This window comes from Antechinus flavipes, chromosome 4 (assembly GCF_016432865.1).
Source record: "Antechinus flavipes isolate AdamAnt ecotype Samford, QLD, Australia chromosome 4, AdamAnt_v2, whole genome shotgun sequence".
In the NCBI taxonomy this organism is placed as follows: domain Eukaryota; kingdom Metazoa; phylum Chordata; class Mammalia; order Dasyuromorphia; family Dasyuridae; genus Antechinus; species Antechinus flavipes.
In genome coordinates, this window is record NC_067401.1 from 481995238 (window position 1) to 482015910 (window position 20673).

Below are 20673 nucleotides of genomic sequence, written 5' to 3' on the forward strand. Positions count from 1 at the left end.
GCAGTCAAGTTCAACTAAGACTATATGTTCAGAAAATAAACAGATATCATTACCACCATCTTGGAAAAAAGAACTTCATCCTCCTGGGCTATAGTTTATAAAAGCTTCATTAATAGACACGGTTGTTGTTCAATAAGTTTATTGTCTATCTGAAAATCTTCATAGAAAATTACAGATTTTGATGTTTTAACTGTCAGCTGCCCTCTCCTGAGCTCTGAGGAAACTTGCTTTCTTCTGAGCAACTCGGTCTTTCTTCTGGGCAAGGGACATTTTGGGGCGGTTCCATCTACCAAGCAAAAAAAAAAAAAAAACATGATCAGAGCTCACAAATGTTAACCTGGAGTCTTTGAGTCTTCAGCAAATGCTGAAGCTCCTGACGGCACAAACTGCAGTTTGTCCCACAAACTAGCCAGCACTCCAACCCCACTTAACTTCTTAAGTGTCCCATATGCCTTTTTTCTCGATCTACAAATGGGTCTTGCACATGTAGGCCATCACTTGGCATTTAATTCTTTTTGAATCCCTTTCTATACTTCAGGGACCCCTCCTCCAGCAAGGGACCCTGACTGCTTTCAGGATGTTAGTTGCCTCCTCTCCTTTCTTTTGGAATCTTGCTCACTTTTATTTCTTCCTCCTCCTCTAACTTTCCCCTGACTCATCACCAGACCTGTACAGAGGACTACTGAGCTCCTTTCCTTACCACCCACCCTTTTAACCCCTTGCAATCCGACTGACACTACACCAAAGCACCAATGCCTCCTTATTCCCTGGCAGCTTTGCCTTTCTCATCCCTTGGATTCCCCGACATTGCAAGCACTCTACTGGCTTCCAAATTCTCATTGTAGTTCTCTTCCCACACATACTTTCCCTCCCCACATCCCAATCCATAGCTTCACTGTCATACCAAAATCACATTTGTAGCCCTGAAGAGCCTCCTTAGCACCTGGGCTAAGATCAGCTAAATACCCTCAAGTCTGTAATTCAAATTGATAACAATCCAAAACTAGTCATTTTTGCCCCAAACTGGGTCCTCCAGCATACCAATTTCTGTTGATGACATCACTACTGCCATTACCCCCTTAGGAATCAATAAGTTCATAGTCTTCTTTTTCCCTCCTAACCATATCCACTCACTTGCCAGGTTCGTTCTTTCAACTCTGGCAATCTCAAATCTTCACTCACTTTCCCTCTCACCTGCCCAAGGTCTCACTAAGGATTCACTGACATTCCCCACTACGAATAACCCTTCCCCTGATGCTGCTGCTGTTCATCCTTTTGGTTCCAACTCACCTTTGTCTTTCAGTTCATGTTTCAGCCAAACCAGACTCTCGTAATTCCATCTCCTGCCACCCTGCCCGTTTCTACTTTGTATCCATGTGAATGCTGTGAATGATTTCTTACCCCAGCCCCAATCAATGACTTGGGTCGGCTTCCTTTCCCAAGGTCTAACTATTCTACAAGATGATTCCCAACATTCCCTTATCGATTCACTCATGTCACTCTGAGATGTCTACTGTGGTCCCTATGGTAAATTCTTAACCAACGAACTCAATCATAAGTTGACGATCCCAAATAACCCAAAGTGCTCAATTATACCAGATTTTCAAGACAAAGTAATGCCCAGTTATCTTGTCTTAGGATAGAACAAGGTGCCTGGAAAATTTCAATTCCGAGGCAAATAAACTTCTATCACCACAATTACTTTTGCAAACCTGGTTCCCCTTGCTTCTGCAACGTCATGCAGAGCCAGTGATCGAGTTTGCAAATTCACACCAAGGGCTCAGCAGAAAAAAGAGTAGCAGAACCCAGTACAACATTTTCACAGCATTGTACTCGTACAAAAAGAGAGACTGAGCCAGAATGAATGCGACATACCTTTTCTTTTTGACTTCCCTCTTGGGTTTCTTTTCATACACTGGGTTCTCCCGTATACCAGCATGAGCTTTCTTGTACATCTCCTCCATCTGAAATAAAGGGAGCCAAACAGTATTTGGTTTCCCTTCAAATGCCCCAGCCAAACCTTATGCATCACTAAGTGCAAGTTTTACCACTACAGCTTCCAAAAGCCTTTACTAATTTCAAAGGGAAAATAATCTGAAATGTTTAATGGTTATCATCTGCTTAATCCTTATGCTCATATAAAATAAGAAATACAATTTATAATCGTGTTAGTTTTCAATGTATTCGTTTTTTTCCTTTTAATTCAAACTTGGCTTGTACGTTATATATAGGTTAGAACACTTGTTGTGAAAGAAAAGAGGCTCAGAAAAATAGTGTTTTCTTTAAATGACTCAATTTTCTTCTTTCAAAAAGGCTTTATTTTAGGACAGTCCATTTCTGAAAGGACTTTTCAAAAGCAGTTAAAAAGTCAAGGGTCATTCTTCCAAACATCATAGGATTCTCAAGTCAAAATATTTTCAGACTGGATAAAAAGTTTAGTTCCTGGTCAATTGTTTCAACTATACTTTCTAAATAAAGAGCAATCAAGCCAGGGCTTATTAAACAGTCCCTATAAGCCAGAAACCAGGATATACACCAGGGATATAAAGACAGAATTGAAATATTTTCTCTCCTCAAAGATGTTACCATTCTAACATGCCTGTGTATATAGGAATATGCAAAATACAAACCAGATACAAGATAACCTTGGGGACAAGGGATTTAGTAGCTCAGGAGTCCAAGAAGCCTTCCCATCAGCACATGGGAAGCTCATAAGCCAGGTCCTGCAGGAGGCCAGAATTTGGAAACAGGGGAAAAGAACCAATAAACCAGATTCCTGATGGGCCTGGATTTCATGGTCATTAAACAATTCTATCCTAACTCAACAAATCTCTTAGCACATGAGTAGCTTTTAATGCCAGAGCTACTTGCACACTAAGAGTGTTAAATGGCATCACAATTTAGAGGAATTCTAAGTGCATTCCTTTTTGTCAGACCATCACTGATGCTCTTTGTGCTGGCACCTACCAAGTACCCAATGGTGCAGGGCGGGTGCACTGGACCTTTTTCATTAAGGTGCTACGTTAAACTATCTCAGTATTTAGTTTATAGCTGACATACAAAAAGCTCTCACTGACAAGCTAGTAAGGGAGACAGTAAAATCATGACTCCCATTTTACAGATGAAAAGCTTGTGGTTCAGAAATCACATGCTAAGTTCCTGCTTAACCTGGCTAACCCACTACTCAACCTTGCCCATTCATTAAAATGTCTACAAGTAAACTTTTAGGGTCACATTGTTTCTTTTAAAAAGCCCAAGTGCTTCTTTTACTAATGTAATACCTAAGCTCACCTACATCTGTATCGTCATTCCTACACAGAGCACAGCATGAGCAGGGATCAGGACCAGATCTACTGATGGCTGGAAGCGTAGCTAGCTCTGCAAGAGGACGTCCAGGTTTACAGATCTGACATTCACACAGCACAGAAACCCTCCTGAAATGTTTGGAATCCTATGACGGCTACATTCACAACTCGCTTACAAGTAACATATAACAAGGACCAGTAGCTTTTAACACATCTGTAAAGTCAGATGGTCCTTGCAACTAACTGGGAAATATCCTCTCAAAGGCACCCAAGACTGAGATTAAGATGTGATGTCAGTTACTTTTACGTGCCAATGGCAAAAATATTTTACTCTACCCAAAGAGCAATTACTTGCCCTGCCTTTCTCCTGCCCGTCCACCTAGCTCGGTAGGCACCAGGATGTGATCACGAGGGGTTTTTTGTTTCTATCCTGAGAATGATCAGGACCAACATACATACTAAGAAAAAGAAATCTCAACTAAGCTGAAAATCTGTCACCAAACTAAGCTTTCTTTCAGTCTCAAGTTTTACCTTTGCCTGAAAAAAAAAAAAAAAAAATCTACCTGGTACCACTCATGAATTCCTCCTTCCTTACATAACTTTGCATATTTGGCTTTAAACACTACCTAACGTTGACAAGCTGCCATCTAGGAAAGTGGCTGGTTCTCAATCAAGGCATTCTGGAGACAGGTCTCTGGTGCAGCAGCCACTCTAATCCCTGCCATGTTCTCCATTAGAGTTTTAGACCTGTGCCAGGGAATTGTACCTAAATATTCCAGTGACCAAAGAAGTCATGGCAGGCCCCTAGTGAAAGACATCCCAACAAGCACCTCAGCAGTTCTGATTCATGAAGAGGACTAGAAAGAAACTAAGCATGGAAGAGTTCAGTACTACCCACACACCATGCATGTCTGCTATATGAAATAGCAGCTGGGCCAAGGCAAACTATCTCCCAATAAAGTTTACTTGGGCACTGATCTAAGGGGAAGAGACCATTTAAATCACAACACGTTCATAACTACTTGTATTGAGTTCTATCTGCTTCCATTTTCCTTTTTAATCAAATGTGCATGCTTACCTAGAAAAGCCCCAACTAATGCTTATACAGTCCATTTATATGGTCATTTAACAGTTCCCTTTTTTCAAGCTATTTCTTCACAGCTGTCAATTTCCTTAAACTTCATGGCCAATTTGGGCCTATTATGGCAAACTTCTTACCATGTCAGGAGTTATATTGTTCTTTATGTACTGTGAGAATTGTTTTTTGTAAGCATCTTCATCTTCTTCCATGAGATAACGCATATAATCTGCAACATTTTGGCCCATAATATGTTTACGATGTACTTCTGCATTGAATTCTTTGCTTTCTGAATCATACCCAGGGAAGCGTTTGGTACTAAAACAAAATTTTAGAAATTAGTATTTCCACAGAATGCAGTTGTATACAAATAACTACACATTATCTGCCATCAGTCCCGTCTTGAAACTAATTGCATCATAAGCAACTCAGTCAGTGGGATATCATCATTCAGCAGCTAAGCCTAAACCACTCTAAGGAGGAAATACAGTACACTATTCCAATGAAAAAGTGTAAATAGACCTGAAACAGTAAGGTCTAGAAAAATAGCAAAATTAAAAACGGCTCAAGGGCTTCCTGAGATTCCAATATAACACTCATCACAGTCCAAAGTCATCTTTAAATATTCCATAAAATCTTTTCAAAATCTCGCACTATAGTAAAACTATAAGCTAGTTGAAAATTTCTGCGCTATCAAGAAAAGCTATACCCAAGTCACTAAATATAAATCACCAAATTCCCAAATTTCCTGCTCTTACAAATCCTTGATTTTCCGACCAAAGTAATCATAAATTTCAAAATAAATAGATGTAGTGAGAATCTTCATCCTATCTATTTCTTCAATGGCCTGAGCATTTTACTCCTAGGGGGGTGTAGGGCAAATATTAAACAGCCTAAGTTGCTCTACCTCCCATACCTCCCAAGGAAAACTCTCCAAACCCATCTTATTTACCTGTGAGGAATAGATAGACCACCATCCACAGCTCCCTTAAGGGCCCCAAAGACTTTGTTTCCTGTGGTAGTTCTGGCAAGACCTGCATCCAGGTAACAGGTAAAAGCACCAGGCTGACCATCAATGCTTTCCACATTGTATTCATCTCCGGTCACCTCTACCTGGCCTTCATAGATCTTGTCCATGCCAAATCTGTTAAGAAGCTATTGACAACAACAACAAAACAACACCAACTAAACATACATTTCAATATACAGAACTAGGAATTCTTTTTAAAAATTTTTTAATTTTCTGACATTAAGTTCAGAGATTCCAAAATGTAAATTTCTTCCCCTTTCAAAGTCTTTTTATAGGCCCTAACCTTTCTACGAGCTTAAAACATCTCACATACCCTAAGCCACTTCTTGAATGCTTTCTAAGCAAAATACACACATACTCAAAATGAAAGCCCGTTAACGCGATTATTCTACTTAGCAAAAAACAAGGGCAAGCAGGGGCTATATGATCAGGCTACCTAATAATACTCCTTTCAACTCCATTTTTCTCTAATTAAAATGCTGCCATCTAGGGACTGATAACAAAACAATAACCCACCTCCACACCTAATGGCCAAAAAATGTCTTAAGACACACCCATGAAAAGTTTGGGCTAATTAGAGTCCAACCAAAGAGATCTCAATCAATCTTATAATATTTTCATCACTACTTTTCATGTTCTGTAATTAGCAGGAGGGCCTCAAAGCCCTCAGTTACTCTCATAATACCATTAATGAGACTGAGATTTTAAAGAATCAAATCAAATCTTAAGATATAAAATTATACATATTATAATAAACTCTTAACCAGTTGGCTAGGAAATACAAATGTAAGCACTTGACTGAGGGGAAAAGCCACATCCACCCCAAATATCAATGAAGTTACCACAACATACCCTGCGGGCCAGCAGCAGGCCTGTACAATAAGCGGCAGCATAATTTGTCAGGCCAACCTTCACACCATACTTTGGTAACTCATGGGCATAAGCGGCACAGACAATCATATCCCCTTCTATACGGGCATAAGCAATCTTTAATAAAAAAAAAAAAAAAGAAAAAATCAGATTAGTGTCTCCCACAGGAACCACATTGTCATTGTTTTAGTAATTTTTCAGACCTGTAATTCACTACCTAAGTAAACTTTCATAATAATTATAAATTAACATTATGTTATTAATATGATAAAAATAGCCTAAGAAAGGTTAAAAAGACAAGCAAATCACTATTACTAGTAATGCTGCTTAACAAAAACATGCACCATTCATTTTTCTAGATCACTATGGAGTATTAGCTTTCCCTATTTCAGGTTGAAATATCAAATGCTTGAAAACAAGCTTACAAAGCACACACATATAATAAAGACTATTATCTAATGGATTTTTAAAAAAGAATTCCAACCGTAAAAGCTAGTAAATCAGCTTGCTAGTAGACCTCAATGGTCAGAATGATTGGACCCAGTCAATAAGAAAATCCTAATAATGACAAATATATGTAACAACAATTTATATTGATTTAATACTATATAGTTAAGCTGTAAGCATACACCATCTTTTCTTAAATGTTTCATTGATGTATTTGGTTTTTATCCTAAGAATGAAATGTTTTGCAACCATAAAACATAAACATCAGTTATTAAATCCTCCCAAATAAAACTCTTGTAACCAAGTTCACCAAATATCAATCAGTACAGTGACAACTTTTGATAATAATATGCCCAAATAATATCAAGCTCCTGGAAAAAGTGGCTATGTTTCATTTATTTGTTTTCTGGAACCAATATTAAAAATCCTGAATCTTGTTTACCCTCAAATTTGCAAGTCTTATGATGGATCCTATCATAAATAAGAAAACATAGCCACCTCTTAGGCCTCAATGATATAGAAACCAAGTGATCTCAGGGTACTTCTCTACAAACCCATTTGTTTCTCATAGATTAATCTAGGTATGGTGGAAAAAAAGACAACTATCCAGAAAGCACATATGAGGAGGAAAGTATTTCTGTTCATGAAAGGGAATAAGCACCAATAAATATTAGGATGATTAAACGTTTCTTTATATCACTCCCAGGAGTTAAAAAATTTAAGCAGAAATAGCATGGCAATTTTTCTTTTTTTGCAAGATTAGTTTTTGTTATTCCTTTTAGTCATTCAGCCTCTCCAGGTTCTGAGGGAGAATGACAGAGAATACCTAAGAGAAAATGAAGTGGTCAAGAGCGGCAAACAATGGTTTGTAGAGGATGAAGGCAAGCAGAGCGTTCCAAATGAAGAAGTGTGAGCAGAAAGCGGGTTGCAGGGAGCTAGGAGAGATGACAGTGGCCCAGACCCCAGCAGAGAGGGCAGTCACCCACTATTTTAAGGGGAAATGTCTGGACTCAGAAGTTTCTGGACAGCACTTTCCCCCTCCCACTGCCCTGATTTTAGTTCCGAGATTGCCAAGTTTCTGTTGACGGCAGAAAGAAACCCTGCTTCAAGCCCACCATTTCCTAACCAATTCTCCGGGGATGGCGCCCCAGGGGGCCAGAGGACCACTTGCCTGGCAGATGATATCTCTGTTGGTGACCCGGACGATCATGCGATACTTGGGGGTGTTGTATTTGTTCTTGTCCTGGATTACGAGGCGTTTCCGCGCATAATAATCCGTTTTTCCCTCTGAAAAGGAGACTTGTGTTAGTAGAGGTCCCCGCGGCTCAAGCGCCCAGGCCTCTGCCACAACCCCCATGAAATGGCCCTACCTCGCCTTCTCCGGAACTTCACCTGGTACCTCTTGAAGTAGGCCTTGTTCTTGACGACTTTAACAAACCCCTTGGAGAGAAAGAGACAACCTCAATGCTAGAAAGCGCCCCGCCGTGGGGAAGTCGCCCACCACGTCCTCCCCGCATTCACAAATCCAGAAGCCCGGTCCAGACCCGCTCCTCCAAGGGGCCGGGATCCACGCGCGGCCCCAGCCGGAAGCTCGGGCAAGCACATGGAAGGCCGGCGGCGGCTCCCGGACGCGAGCTCCAGCGGGCCGGGGTGCACAAGCGCCCTGCAACCTGGCAGGGGAGCCTGAGGCCGGGGAGGGCCCCTGTGCCCTCGGACTGATCGGACGCCCAGCTCTGCTGAACCCCAGCCCCAGCCGCACGCAGGGGCAGCGGCCCCCGAGATCGGCAGGCCCAAGGCTCGGCCCTCTCTCCCCACCCCGGGGGCCCAGCGCGCGGCCTCCGTGACAGGCCCCGGCCAGGCCTCCCCGACGCTCTCCCCCTACCCCCGACCGATACTCTATGCTCCCCAGCCTGACCCCGGCGCCCTAGCGGTGCCCTCTTCCCTCCCTGGGCGGCCCGAGCACAGCCTCCCGGCAGCCGCCATTAGGCCACGCTGGGAGCAGAGCAGGCTGCCGGCCGTGGCCGCTCTGCAATCGGAATCCATCCGCCGCTCAGGTGGCTTGGATGGGCTCCGAGAGGGCATGGGACCGAGCAGGGAGGACCACCAAGCTACCCGGGTGCCAAGGTCCAGCGAATACTCACCATCCTGCCGAACGAGACCCGCGCCCTCGGCACAGACCAGCGGGCCTCGCAGCGCTAGGGAAAAAAAGGGCCAGAGCCCGTGCGCAGGCGCAGTATGTACAGCCGGCGACTGACGCGGTGCTACGTGGGAAAGAGAGGCACCTCGGGAAAGGACTGAGAGGAAAGTCGTCTTTCTGCCCCCCAGTGGCGCGAAGGAGACTCCACACTCTTCTATCAAGTCAAATGAGCGACACGTGAATGTTTGCTCCTTCTCACCAATAACGTTGTCTTCCTAGCTTGTCTCTGAAATTTTTTTTTCCCCACTTAGCAACAACACAAAAAAAAGTCTCTCTCCCACCCAGTTAAAAAAAACAAAAACCTGCAACCCTTGTAACAAATACACAGTAAAGAAAAAGAAATTCTCGCTTTGGCTGTGTGGCTGCGGGCTTCCCTAAGGGCGGGCCAGTTTGTTCTCGGAGGGCCCTTCCCCTGTGTGGTGAGCACCTTCCTCGGACTCGTGTTTTAATTGGCGTCCTCTTATTCACAATGGTTCGGAGCGGGTTTTCCTACGACCGCTGAGTCAGCAGTTCTAAACATTGATCATATCCTTTGTATATATCCAGGTGAACCTCTGACCTCCTTGCGGGAACAGCTACTACAACTTTTTTTTTTTTTTTTTTTTTTGCTGAGGCAGTTGAGATTAAGTGACTTGCCCAGGGTCACTGAGCAGCTGGGGAGCGTTAAGTGTCTGGGGCAGATGTGAGCCAGAGCCAGCTCCATTCATGGCGCTGTACAGCTGTCCCGCTGGAGGTACCTAGTTTAGATTGCCCGGGAAGAAGCGGATTCAGGCTCCTCCGAGACCGCTTAGCTGCAAGATTGCAGGCCGCCCCCTAGCTGTGACCCTGTGTCGCTTCCTCGGGAGCCCTCTCAAGCTCCCATTCTGAGTGAAACGTCTTTGGAGATGGGCGCTCCTAGGCTCGTGCGCCGGGCTGTCCTGGGACCGACCGCCGCCACCGGCATGCCCGACCTCGCCAGGTGCAGATGGTCAACTCTCCCCGCACCCACGGCTAACTTCCCTCCTCCCACCCCCTTACGGGGGTCTGCGGAACAGCTGCCGAGCGTCCCACCCCGCCGTCCGCAGGACCCTGGACCGGCTCATTAGGGTATCTCACCATCACTCCTCCTCAGTCCTGCGTCCCCCTTGTCCAAGCAATAATAATATCAGTGCGGGGCAGCTAGGTGGCGCAGTGGATAGAGCACCAGCCCTGAAGTCAGGAGGACCCGAGTTCAAATCTGGTCTCAGACACTGTCTAGCTGTGTGACCCTGGGCAAGTCACTTAACCCCAATTGCCTCAGCAAAAATAATAATAATAATAACAATATCATTGCAAGTGAAAAGAGCACGAGTACATGGGCCCGGGAAAAGGTCATCTGTAACATTCTCTCCAAAATGTAATACTCTCGTGGGGTTTTTTAGGGTCTCTGGAGGCAGCCTTAGTTTCAGTTCATTTATCAGCCCAAAGGCAGGCAGGGGTTAAAGCCCAAATCCTTTATTGTCTCCTTCAGAGTCTTATCTCCTTCACTTGGGGCTCGCCTAGTTGTTCGGAGGCCTTTCCGATCTTGGTTTCAGTGGAGAAGGGAAGGAGAGCCTGCCGCCACTTCTCCAATCTACCCTCGTTCTCCCTGACTAAGCCCCGGCTGAGGCTCCAAGAGCTTCTAATGCGCTTGTCCTCTCCGGCCCTGAGAGCTGCTCTTTATTTGCCCCACACTGAGTATAAACCAATCATTCTATCCCTAGGAAACCATTATTGTTGTAGGATTAAATCGATGCTAAACTAGATTTAACCATTGTCCCCTCAGTTCCACTTAGTGCCTTGTTTCAAGTTCTGGCCCCAAACTTCTCCTTGCAGGATAAAATCAACCATACTGAGCCATGCTCAATTAAATAACTATTGTCTCTGTCAATTCCCCTGACTTAGCACCTGTTACAAGTTCTGGCCCGTAACAGTCGTCCCTTACCACTATGTTACATACCCTCGGCAGAAGGTAAACTCTTGGAGAAGAGAAATTTTCTCCTGTTTGTGTTATCTGCTCCCAGTGCTTAACTAAGTGCCTGGCTTGTGCTTAAGAGGCGCTTAATAAATGTTTGACTGTTCATTTAGTCGATTGAAGATATTTTTTAAAAGATGAGTCTTTGTTTCTGGGAGAAACTTTTTAGTAAAGGTTTTCTATGTTTTGTTAATTTTCCACATATCTTAAATATCAGATTTTCATTTCATAGAAATTTCAATTTCAGACATTTCAATCCATAGGAGGAAAAAAATGAGGTTTCACATAACTGAAATGATCAGTTTTAGCTTTTAAAGTCTTTAAGAATTCTCCCCTCAAAATAACTACAATATAGGTATCTACAATATAAATAACTAAGATAGGTGTTCTGAAATTGATACAAGAAGAAATCCAATAAAGGAGTCAGCAATAAAATCCATAGCATCACACAATTATAAAATATGATTAATAAGTCAACAAGCTAGCTGTTAAGGGGCAGGTCAATTCTCCGAGAGCCTCCACAGCTGTGGGTCATAGCATCTGGAGGAGCTGCAGGGCAGCCTTTGCTGACACAAGTGTTGCGGACTGGGAACGAGATAAATTGGAGGCAGAGGGAAGAGGAGAGAGGCCAGACAACCCAACGGCCTCTGTCTCCTTGTATCATCCTCTCACACGAGAAGATCCATTCTGCAGGTCTGGGTTGGATCTCCAGCAGCCACTGTCAGGTAGCTCCCGGTAGCACAACAGCTGGTTAACAACAAATTTGAGATCATAGCGGTTACTGAGGTAGCGCAATGGATAATGTATGAGTTCAAGTGTCCTCAGACACTTACTAGCTGTGTCATCCTAAGCAAATCATTTAACCTCAGTTTCTACATCTGTAAGATGGAGATAATAATAGCACTTGCATCCCAGAGCTGTTGTGAAGATCAAATGAGATAATAATTGTGGAAGCCATTATAGTATAAGGCATATAATAATAGATATATAAATGTTAGCTATTATTATTTGTTGCAGCAGGAGTCATATATAACTAGAATATGACTCTTATTGAAAGGAAAATAGAATGGTTGCCAAAATAAAACTAAAATAGATCAGTTATATGAAACTTTTTCCATGAATTGGGAAAATATTTGCATAAAATGTATGATAAAAGTGTGACATCCAAGATTTGTATAGAATTAACCAAGTATTGAAAGGAATTAGAATACACAAGAGAAACTGAAGGAAAGGATATATTTAAGGGGAGATGGGGAGGATGTGTGTACCAAAGAGGAGAAACATTTAGGTGAAGAGCAACAGCTAAAGAAACGGAAGCAATAATATAATTAGTCTGTACACATTTATGAAGTGCCTATTGTGTGCAAGGCACTATGCTAAGCACAATTGGGATTTAGAAAGATGTCAAAGGTAGTCCCTGCCCTCAAGAAGCTCACAATCTAATGGGAGAAACAACAAGCAAACAAATATGTATAAACAAGCTGTATATATACAGAATAAACAAGAAATACTTAACAGAGGGAAAGCTCTAGAGTTCAGAAAGGTTTACAACAGGCTTCCTGAGGTTTTATTTGGGACTTGAAGGAAAGCGAGAAACTAGGAGATGGAAATGAGAGAGAGCATTCTGGTCATAGACTCAGAGAAAATCCTAGGTGCTCAGAGATGGAGGGCCTTGTTAAATGGAACAGGCAGACTACTGTCCCTGCATGGAGGAGCACATGCTCAGGAGTAAAGTGTAAGAAGATTATAAGGATGGGAATAGAGAAGAATGGCTAGGTTCTAAAGGGCTTAAAGTTAAACAGAGGATTTTGTATTTGATCCTGAAAGTGATGAGTGTCTGGATTGGGGGAATGGGCCATGAGCCAACATATTCTTCAGGAAAATCTCTTTAGCGTCTGAACAGAGGAAGGATCAGGAAGGATTTCTCTGCTTCCTCATCCTTTGAAACAAACGTTGATGCATAAGAAACAATTGCCTTCATGGTGGTCTTTTTTTAAAAAACAAATATTCCTCATTAAAATATGAACTGACCAAGTCCCATGATAATTTTGAACACATGATAAAATCAACTTCTTTTTAAAAATTTTTAACAGCTTTTTATTTACAAGTTATATGCATGGGTAATTTTACAGCATTGACAATTGCCAAACCTTTTGTTCCAATTTTTCCCCTCCTTTGCCCCGCCCCCTCCCCTAGATGGCAGGTTGACCAATACATGTTAAATATGTTAAAGTATAAACTAAATACAAAACAAGTATACATGTCCAAACCATTATTTTGCTGTACAAAAAGAATCAGACTCTGAAATATTGTACTATTAACCTGTGAAGGAAATCAAAAATGTAGGCGGGCAAAAATAGAGGGATTGGGAATTCTATGTAATGGTTCTTAGTCATCTCCCAGAGTTCTTTTGCTGGGCGTAGTTGGTTCAGTTCATTACTGCTCCATTGGAACTGATTTGGTTCATCTCATTGCTGAAGATGGCCAGGTCCATCAGAACTGATCATCATATGGTATTGTAAAATCAACTTCTTTACTTGCTTTTTCAAGAAGAACCTATGAGCCATTTTGCATATAATAAAAACTGTCTACTAGCTTTCGTTTTCATCTATATCAAGAATGTCAAAGGCAAACTGGTAAAGTTTGCATTGGTGACTAAATAAGGAGTCCATATTTAAGATTCCAACAGTTGAGGGCAGCTAGATGGCTCAGTGGAGAGAACACCAGCCCTGAAGTCAGGAGGACCAGAGTACACTTAACACTGCAGGCAAGTCACTTAACCCCAATTGCTTCAGTTAAAAAAATATTCTAACACTTAAAGTCAATGTTTAAAGATAGTTTTACAATCGTGTGATTCTAGCATTTCTGTTCCCTTTTTCTGGTACATAACCTCCATCAATAATGTCTTCTACTCTTGAACTAATAAGTTCAATCTTAGACTGACTTATTTCCCACCCTCCTTCTCACTCCCAAACAGCTTTCACTTTTTCTTAGCAGAAATCAAACTTTTCCTCCACCTCCTAGCCATGCCTTCACACTGCATCTTGAGTTCCCCACCTCCTTGCCCTAATTTTCAGTTGCCCCCTTTTAAGACATTTATCCCATTGAAACAGAAGCTTTTTGATAATAGGAGCGATCTTGCTTATTTGTATTTTTATCCTCAGCACTTACTACAGACCTTGACACATAATAAACAGTTTGATGCATAATTTGATCTTCTATCTACTTATATCTACCTGCATATATCTATTTATCTATCTACCTGCAGTATCTTACACTTTGAGTTGAAAAAATCAACTTTACAAGTACACGGGAGTCATGCATGATTTGATAGCAATTAGTGTGAAACAAATCATGAAGTTCCAGTGGATTTTAGGCTCAGTCTGAGTCAATATGACATGGTAATTAAGAGACATCCCTGTGATGTTTTCAGAATGAGGAACTCACAATCCTTCCACCAATACAGAGCAGTAAATTCTGTGTAGTTTATGGTCTACAAAGTAGATTGGAGAAGGAAGAACACTGAAAGGTTAAATGACTTGCCAGAAGACACCCAGCTAGTATGTTTCAGGATTTATTCCCAGTTGTTTCTGATCCTGAGTTAGCCCTGTATCTGCTATGATATAGGGTTTCTAAATATAATGTAATTTTAGTCCACATTAAGAAAGGCCTAGTCCCTTTCTCCAACTGATAAATGATCAAAGGATATGAATAGACAATTTTCAAATGATGAAATTTAGACTATTTGTAGTCCCATGAAAAGGTGCTCCAAATCACTATTGAGAAATGCAAATTAAGACAACTCTGAGATATCACTACACACCTGTCAGATTGGCTAGAATGTGGAGGGTATGTGGGAAAAGAGGGACACATACATTGTTGGTGGAATTGTGAATATATCCAGCCATTCTGGAGAACGATTTGGAACTATGCTCAAAAAGTTATCAAACTGTACATACCCTTTGATCCAGCAGTGTTTCTATTGGGATCCCAAAGAGATCTTAAAGAAGGGAAAGGGACCTGTATGTGCAAGAATGTTTGTGGCAGCCCTCTTTGTAGTGGCCAGAAACTGGACACTGAGTGGATGTCCATCAATTGGAGAATGGCTGAATAAATTGTGATATATGAATATTATGGAATATTATTGTTCTGTGTAAGAAATGATCAGCAGGATGATTTCAGAAAGGCTTGGAGAGACATGAACTGATGCTGAGTGAAATGAGCAGGACCAGGAGATCATTATATACCTCAACAATGATACTGTATGAAGATGTATTTTGATGGAAGGGGATTTGTTCGACAAAGAGAACATCTAACTCAGTTTCCATTGATCAATGATGAACAGAAGCAGCTACACCCAAAGAAAGAACACTGGGAAATGAATATAAACTGTTTGCGTTTTTTTCTTCCCAGGTTATGTTTACCTTCCGAATCTGATTTTTTTCTTTTGGTGCAACAAGAGAATTTTATGAATCTGCACACATATATTGTATCTAAGATATACTTTAACATGTTTAACATGTATAAGACTGCTTGCCATTTAGGGGAGGAGGTGGAGGGAGGGAAGGGAAAAGTTGGAACAGAAGTGAGTGCAAGGGACAATGTTGAAAAATTCCCCATGCATATGTTCTGTTAATAAAAAGCTATAATTAAAAAAAAAAAAGAAAGAAAAAGGAAAAGCCTAGTTTCCAAGAATAGGATTGTTCTTCTGTCCTAGTCAAGTCACATCTAGAATATTTTTAGGATCACATTTATTAGAACATTGATCAGTCCAAGGAGAAGTTTTTAGTAGTTATTATGCCCCAAGAAATTCTTTGTGTAGACGGTAGTAGGGTTATGGAATCCAAGAAAAGAACAATAAGCTTAAGGAGTTAAATTTTAATGAATCAAAAACCAGAAATAACAATAACACTGTCAGCTGAGGCTCTAATGTTTGCTGGAGGCTCCACCCAAAGTAGTGCCAGTATACAATGAGCAATGTGCTGGTAAATGGTTAACAGCATTACGGGGGATGCATGCAGACACACTTTTTCAGTTTATTCTGTCTTTTTAACATATTCACCATCACTTTCTTAAGTCTAGACAATCAACAAAACAATAAATCAAGCCCTTGGTTGTAGCATTCGGAATTTCTGAGGTAGAAGTGCACAAGCTGAATAAGGCCACCAAGCCTTATTCAAATTGGCTCCAACACACCCTTAACCTAAGAACTCTAGAGGTACCTAGGACTAGGTTGACTTTTTGGAAGGGAGTTTCTCTTGACACTCTATGGCCATAGGTGTGAAATCTTACTTGGCCTTTGAACGTGTAAAAAGACTATTTTATATTTTTGAAGCCTTGTGAGTCTGACTGCTTGTAAGTGGGTAACCTGTTGGGGAAACTCAAGATAATGAAATTCACATTCTTCCTTACCAAGCCTTCCCCTCTTCCTAACTTCTCTATTTCTTTTGAGAATACCTGCATTCTCCCAATCACCCAGCCTCCCAATCTAGGTATCATCCTCAATTCTTTCCTCTCATCTCAACCATTTCCATCCAACTTCTTCTGACTCCAGGTGCTTTTATTGGCTGTCCTCCATGCCTGGAACTCTCCCTCTTCATCTCCTGGCTCCCCTGGCTTACTTCAAGTCCCAGTTAAAGTTATGCTTTCTTTAAGTTTGAGGTTTTTATGTCCTAATATATGATCAATTTTTGTATAGGTTCCATGAACTGCTGAAAAGAAAGTGTACTCCTTTCTGTCTCCATTACATTTCTCCAGAGATCTATCATATCTAATTTTTCTAGTATTCTATTTACCTTTTTGACTTCTTTCTTATTTATTTTGTGGTTTGATTTATCTAATTCTGAGAGTGCAAGGTTGAGATCTCCCACTATTATAGTTTTGATGTCTATTTCTTCTTGCAGCTCTCTTAATTTCTCTTTTAAGAATTTAATGCTACACCACTTGGTGCATATATGTTTAATATAGATAGTGCTTCATTATCCATGCTACCCTTTAGCAAGATATAGTACCCTTCCTTATCTCTTTTAATTAGATCAGTTTTTGCTTTAGCTTGATCTGAGATCAGGATGGCTACACCCGCTTTTTTGACTTCACCTGAAGCATAGTAGATTTTGCTCCAACCTTTTACCTTTAACCTGCATGCATCTCCCCGCTTCAGGTGTGTTTCCTGTAAACAACATATTGTAGGATTCTGGCTTTTAATCCATTCTGCTAACCGCTTCCTCTTTATGGAGGAGTTTACCCCGTTCACATTTATGGTTAAAATGACCAATTCTGTATTACTTGCCATCTTGTTAACCCGTTTATGCTTTTCTCCCTTCTTTTCCCCTTACTCCTCTTCCCAGTATTAAGCTTGTGAGCACCACTTGCTTCTCATAGCCCTCCCTTTTTAGTATCTCTCCCCCCGCCTTAAAGTTCCTCCCCCTATCTTACCCCTTTCCCTCCCAGTTTCCGTGTTCCCTTCTGCTTAGCTTATTCCTTCCCTTTTCACTTTTCTCTTCTCACTTTTCAATGAGGTGGGAGAAGTTTCACCATAGATTGAATATATCTAAAATTTTTCTCTTAAAGCCAATTCTGAAGGCAGTAAGATACCCACTATATTCATCCCCCTCCATTCTTTCTCTCAGATATAATAGGTTTCCTTTGCCTCTTCATGAGATGTACTACCCCCACTTTACCCTTTTTCTGGTACAATGTCCTTTCCACATCTAGTTTCTAGAACAAGGTATACATGTATTCTTTATACATCTTTATAGCAGAAATATAGTTCCCAAGATTAAATTATGCTTTCTTCAATAAGCCTTTCCTCCTCAATCTAAAAGTTTTCTCTCTAAGACCATCTTCAGTTACATCTCATTTGTAAGTGGGTGTTTATATGTTGTCTCTCCACCCCACCCCGAGGCTTGAGCTCACAAAGAACAGAGACTATCTTTTGCCTTTCCTTATATCCCAGCACTTTGTCCACTTGCTTGCACTTAGTAGGCACTTAAACTTTAGTTTACTGATTAATTCCAGCTAAATGGAGGCAATGAGCCAGATGAATCAGAATCTGGTATACCAGGGAGAAGAGGGGATTATTTGATTTCCTTTTCTTGGTTCCAGAGAGCAGAAGCAGGAGCACGAGTTGAACATTAAAAGAGGAATATTTCAACCATCTCTGAGGAAAAACTTTTCAATTATTAATGTAACCCTTGGTCCAAAGGACCAATTGTTTCAGATTCTCTCCACATTGGTGGAGATTGATTACTTAATACCTTTTGCTTGTATGAGGGGCAGGTAGATTTGGAAAAAGCAGAAGCGAAAAGAGATCTGGACTCTTCTGACTTCCAAGAGATGTGGTTCCAAACTCCCTTCAAGGAAAAAAGGAGAGAGACTGTGGGAAGAAATCAACATGTAGAGGAGCCGGCCATCTCTAGCATATCCCTGTCTCCAAGCTTGCTACACGAGGGACTTGGGGAATTTCTCTCTGGCTAAGATCTGGAACCCTCTATCTCTCTTACTAAGTTATCTTGCCAAAGTGAGTTAGCTCCCTCCCAGTGGGAGAGCTCCTTCATTCTATATGTCTTTCTATCCCCAACACTTAGCACAGTGCCTAATTCTTGGTATACCCTCAAATGCTAGTTGACTAACTAGATGGAGACAATGAATCAGATGTATTTTTCTGCATATACTTTCCCTTATTTCTGTTTTGCCATAGACTTGGATAAATGAGTTTATTTGCTAATTTCTGTATATATTCATTGTAAAACTAGTATCTGGTGAGAAAAGTCAAGCCTTGGATATATAGATAGGACCTTTGTTTCTTGTTAAGGGATAGCAATTAGGAAGTTAGCTTGAACCTAAAAAACTATTTCCCTTAGACTAACCATATTATTGTGCCACAAAAATGGTAACTCTGAAGAATACAAAGAAATATGTGAAGATTTATAGAAAAAAAATTCAGAATAAAAAAATCTGAATCAGGACAGCCCCTTATACTGACCTTAATTCTGGGAATACAAAAAAAGGCAAAAATCAATCTTTGTTCCTGAGGAACGGATGGATACAATGACTATGATGATGATGGTGGTAGCTAACATTTATATGGTACTTATTATGTGCCGGACACTGTGATAAGCACCTTACAATTATTCTCTAATGTGCTCTTCACGACCACCCTTGGAAGTTTTGTCGTTCAGTTGTCTTCACCACGTCCAATTCTTCACGACCCCCTTTGGCGTTCTCTTGGCAGAGATCCTGGAGTGGTTGGCCCTTTCCTTCTCTCCAGCTCAATTTACAGATGAGTAAACTGAGGCAAACAGGATGAAGGGACTTGCTGGATTTGAACACAGTTGAGTCATCCCGAGTCCAGACTTGGAAGTCTATGCACTATGGCTCCACCTAGTGGTCTTACCCTTATTCTCATCATCCTACAGACGAGGAGACAAATAGTTAAGTGACTTGCCCAGGTTCACACAGCATCTGAGGCAGAATTTGAACTCGAGGCTTCCTAACTCAATGTCCTAATGGCATTTTATCTGCTGAACCCCCAGAATAATATAGCACCTTGGGTTTGCTGGGCAGCCATATAGTGCAGTGGACAGAGTGAGGGCATTCTGTCAAGACATCCTGAGTTCGAATCCAGTCTCTGGCCAGCTGTAAACAGCTGGCGCTCATGCCTGGAATTCTCTCCCTCTTCATCTCTACTTCCTTCAGGAAGTCGCAGTTAAGAATCCCATGAGAGCCTTTCCTCCTGCCCCTTATGGTCTTTCCTCAGCTGATATTGTTTCTGTATAGTTGTCGGCACGTTGTCTCCCCATCAGAGCGGAGTCTTCCTAAGAGCAAGCATTGTTTTTGCCTTTTTTGTATGCCCCACACTTGGGGGATCTTAAAAGCTGGTTAACTGAGTTGGTTCGCTGTAGCTCCACATGGGGCCACTAGGTGGCAGCATAGCGCACAGTGCTACTTCCTCACCCCCTTCATCTTCCCGAGTTCAAGATCAAATATGACATCAGACCCTATCTATATGACCCTGGACCATTCACTGAACCTTGTTTCCCTCAGTTTCCTCATCTGCCAAATGGACTGAATGAGGAAACGGCAAAAAACACTCCAGGGTCTTTGCCCTGGGGTCCCAAAGGAGTCATGAAAGGACCTGACAATAACATTCAATATTCCTATTGATCCCAGGTGAAAGCAGACCTAAGGAGTGAGGAGCAAAGGGAAAATTGGTGGCTGGGCGTGTGGTCAAGAACCACGTTTCGACTGCTTATCACTTCAACTCTCTGGGGCGGTTTTGGCCAAGTCACTTAACTTTTCTGGACCTTGGATTCTTGAAGGCTGAATGTCCAGTGGGAGGGGCACATCCTGCCTCCACCATTAATACTTTTGTGACTGCGGACAAGGCAGCTAACCTCCATGGATCTCTTTTAAAAAATAAGGAGATGGGTCCAGATGCTCCTTCTTGAGCCTTTCCAAGTTTAAAATGATGATCTCAGATCTTAAATCTTTGTTTATGAAACTATAATGTTATTGGCTATTCTGCTGTAAGCCATGAAAATATAAATTCGGAGAAATATGGGAAGATGGTCCTTCTCGATCCTTTCCAAATGGCAAGCTATGCTTTGATCTCTGATCCTTTAAACTTTAACTACTATTAGCTATTCTGCTATAAGCCATGAAATATATATATGTATATATGTATATATACATATGTGTATATATATATATATATTCAGAGAAAGATGGGAAGATGGTCCTTCTCGATCCTTTCCAAATGGCAAGCTATGTTCT

General features: G+C 41.5%; 1 protein-coding gene and 1 non-coding gene across 3 annotated transcripts; both read right to left on the reverse strand.

Moving 5' to 3' along the window:
- Window positions 1-122: 122 nt before the first annotated feature.
- On the reverse strand, window positions 123-8985 carry RPL5 (ribosomal protein L5). Of its 2 annotated transcripts, none has more exons than XM_051999990.1 (8): window positions 8872-8985; window positions 8101-8170; window positions 7902-8017; window positions 6266-6400; window positions 5336-5538; window positions 4523-4701; window positions 1876-1960; window positions 123-286 (listed from the first exon to the last, which is right to left on the reverse strand). In XM_051999990.1, exons 1-8 carry the CDS (start codon window positions 8872-8874, stop codon window positions 187-189), a joined length of 891 nt encoding a protein of 296 aa, XP_051855950.1. In that variant the 5' UTR covers window positions 8875-8985; the 3' UTR covers window positions 123-186. The 2 variants fall into 2 exon arrangements, with proteins under 2 accessions (XP_051855950.1, XP_051855949.1); XM_051999989.1 differs by having other exon boundaries at window positions 1876-1964; window positions 4524-4701; window positions 8872-8983.
- Window positions 1628-1765, reverse strand: LOC127563605 (small nucleolar RNA SNORA66). The gene has a single exon (XR_007954046.1). It is a non-coding gene; the product is annotated as a small nucleolar RNA SNORA66 (small nucleolar RNA).
- Window positions 8986-20673: the final 11688 nt, after the last annotated feature.

Coding starts and splice junctions, on each gene's coding strand:
- RPL5 (XM_051999989.1), bottom strand. Junction 4,702..5,335: donor GGTCTATCTATTCCTCACAG/GTAAATAAGATG, acceptor ATTTTGTTTTAG/TACCAAACGCTTCCCTGGGT. Junction 287..1,875: donor AGGGAAGTCAAAAAGAAAAG/GTATGTCGCATT, acceptor TTTGCTTGGTAG/ATGGAACCGCCCCAAAATGT.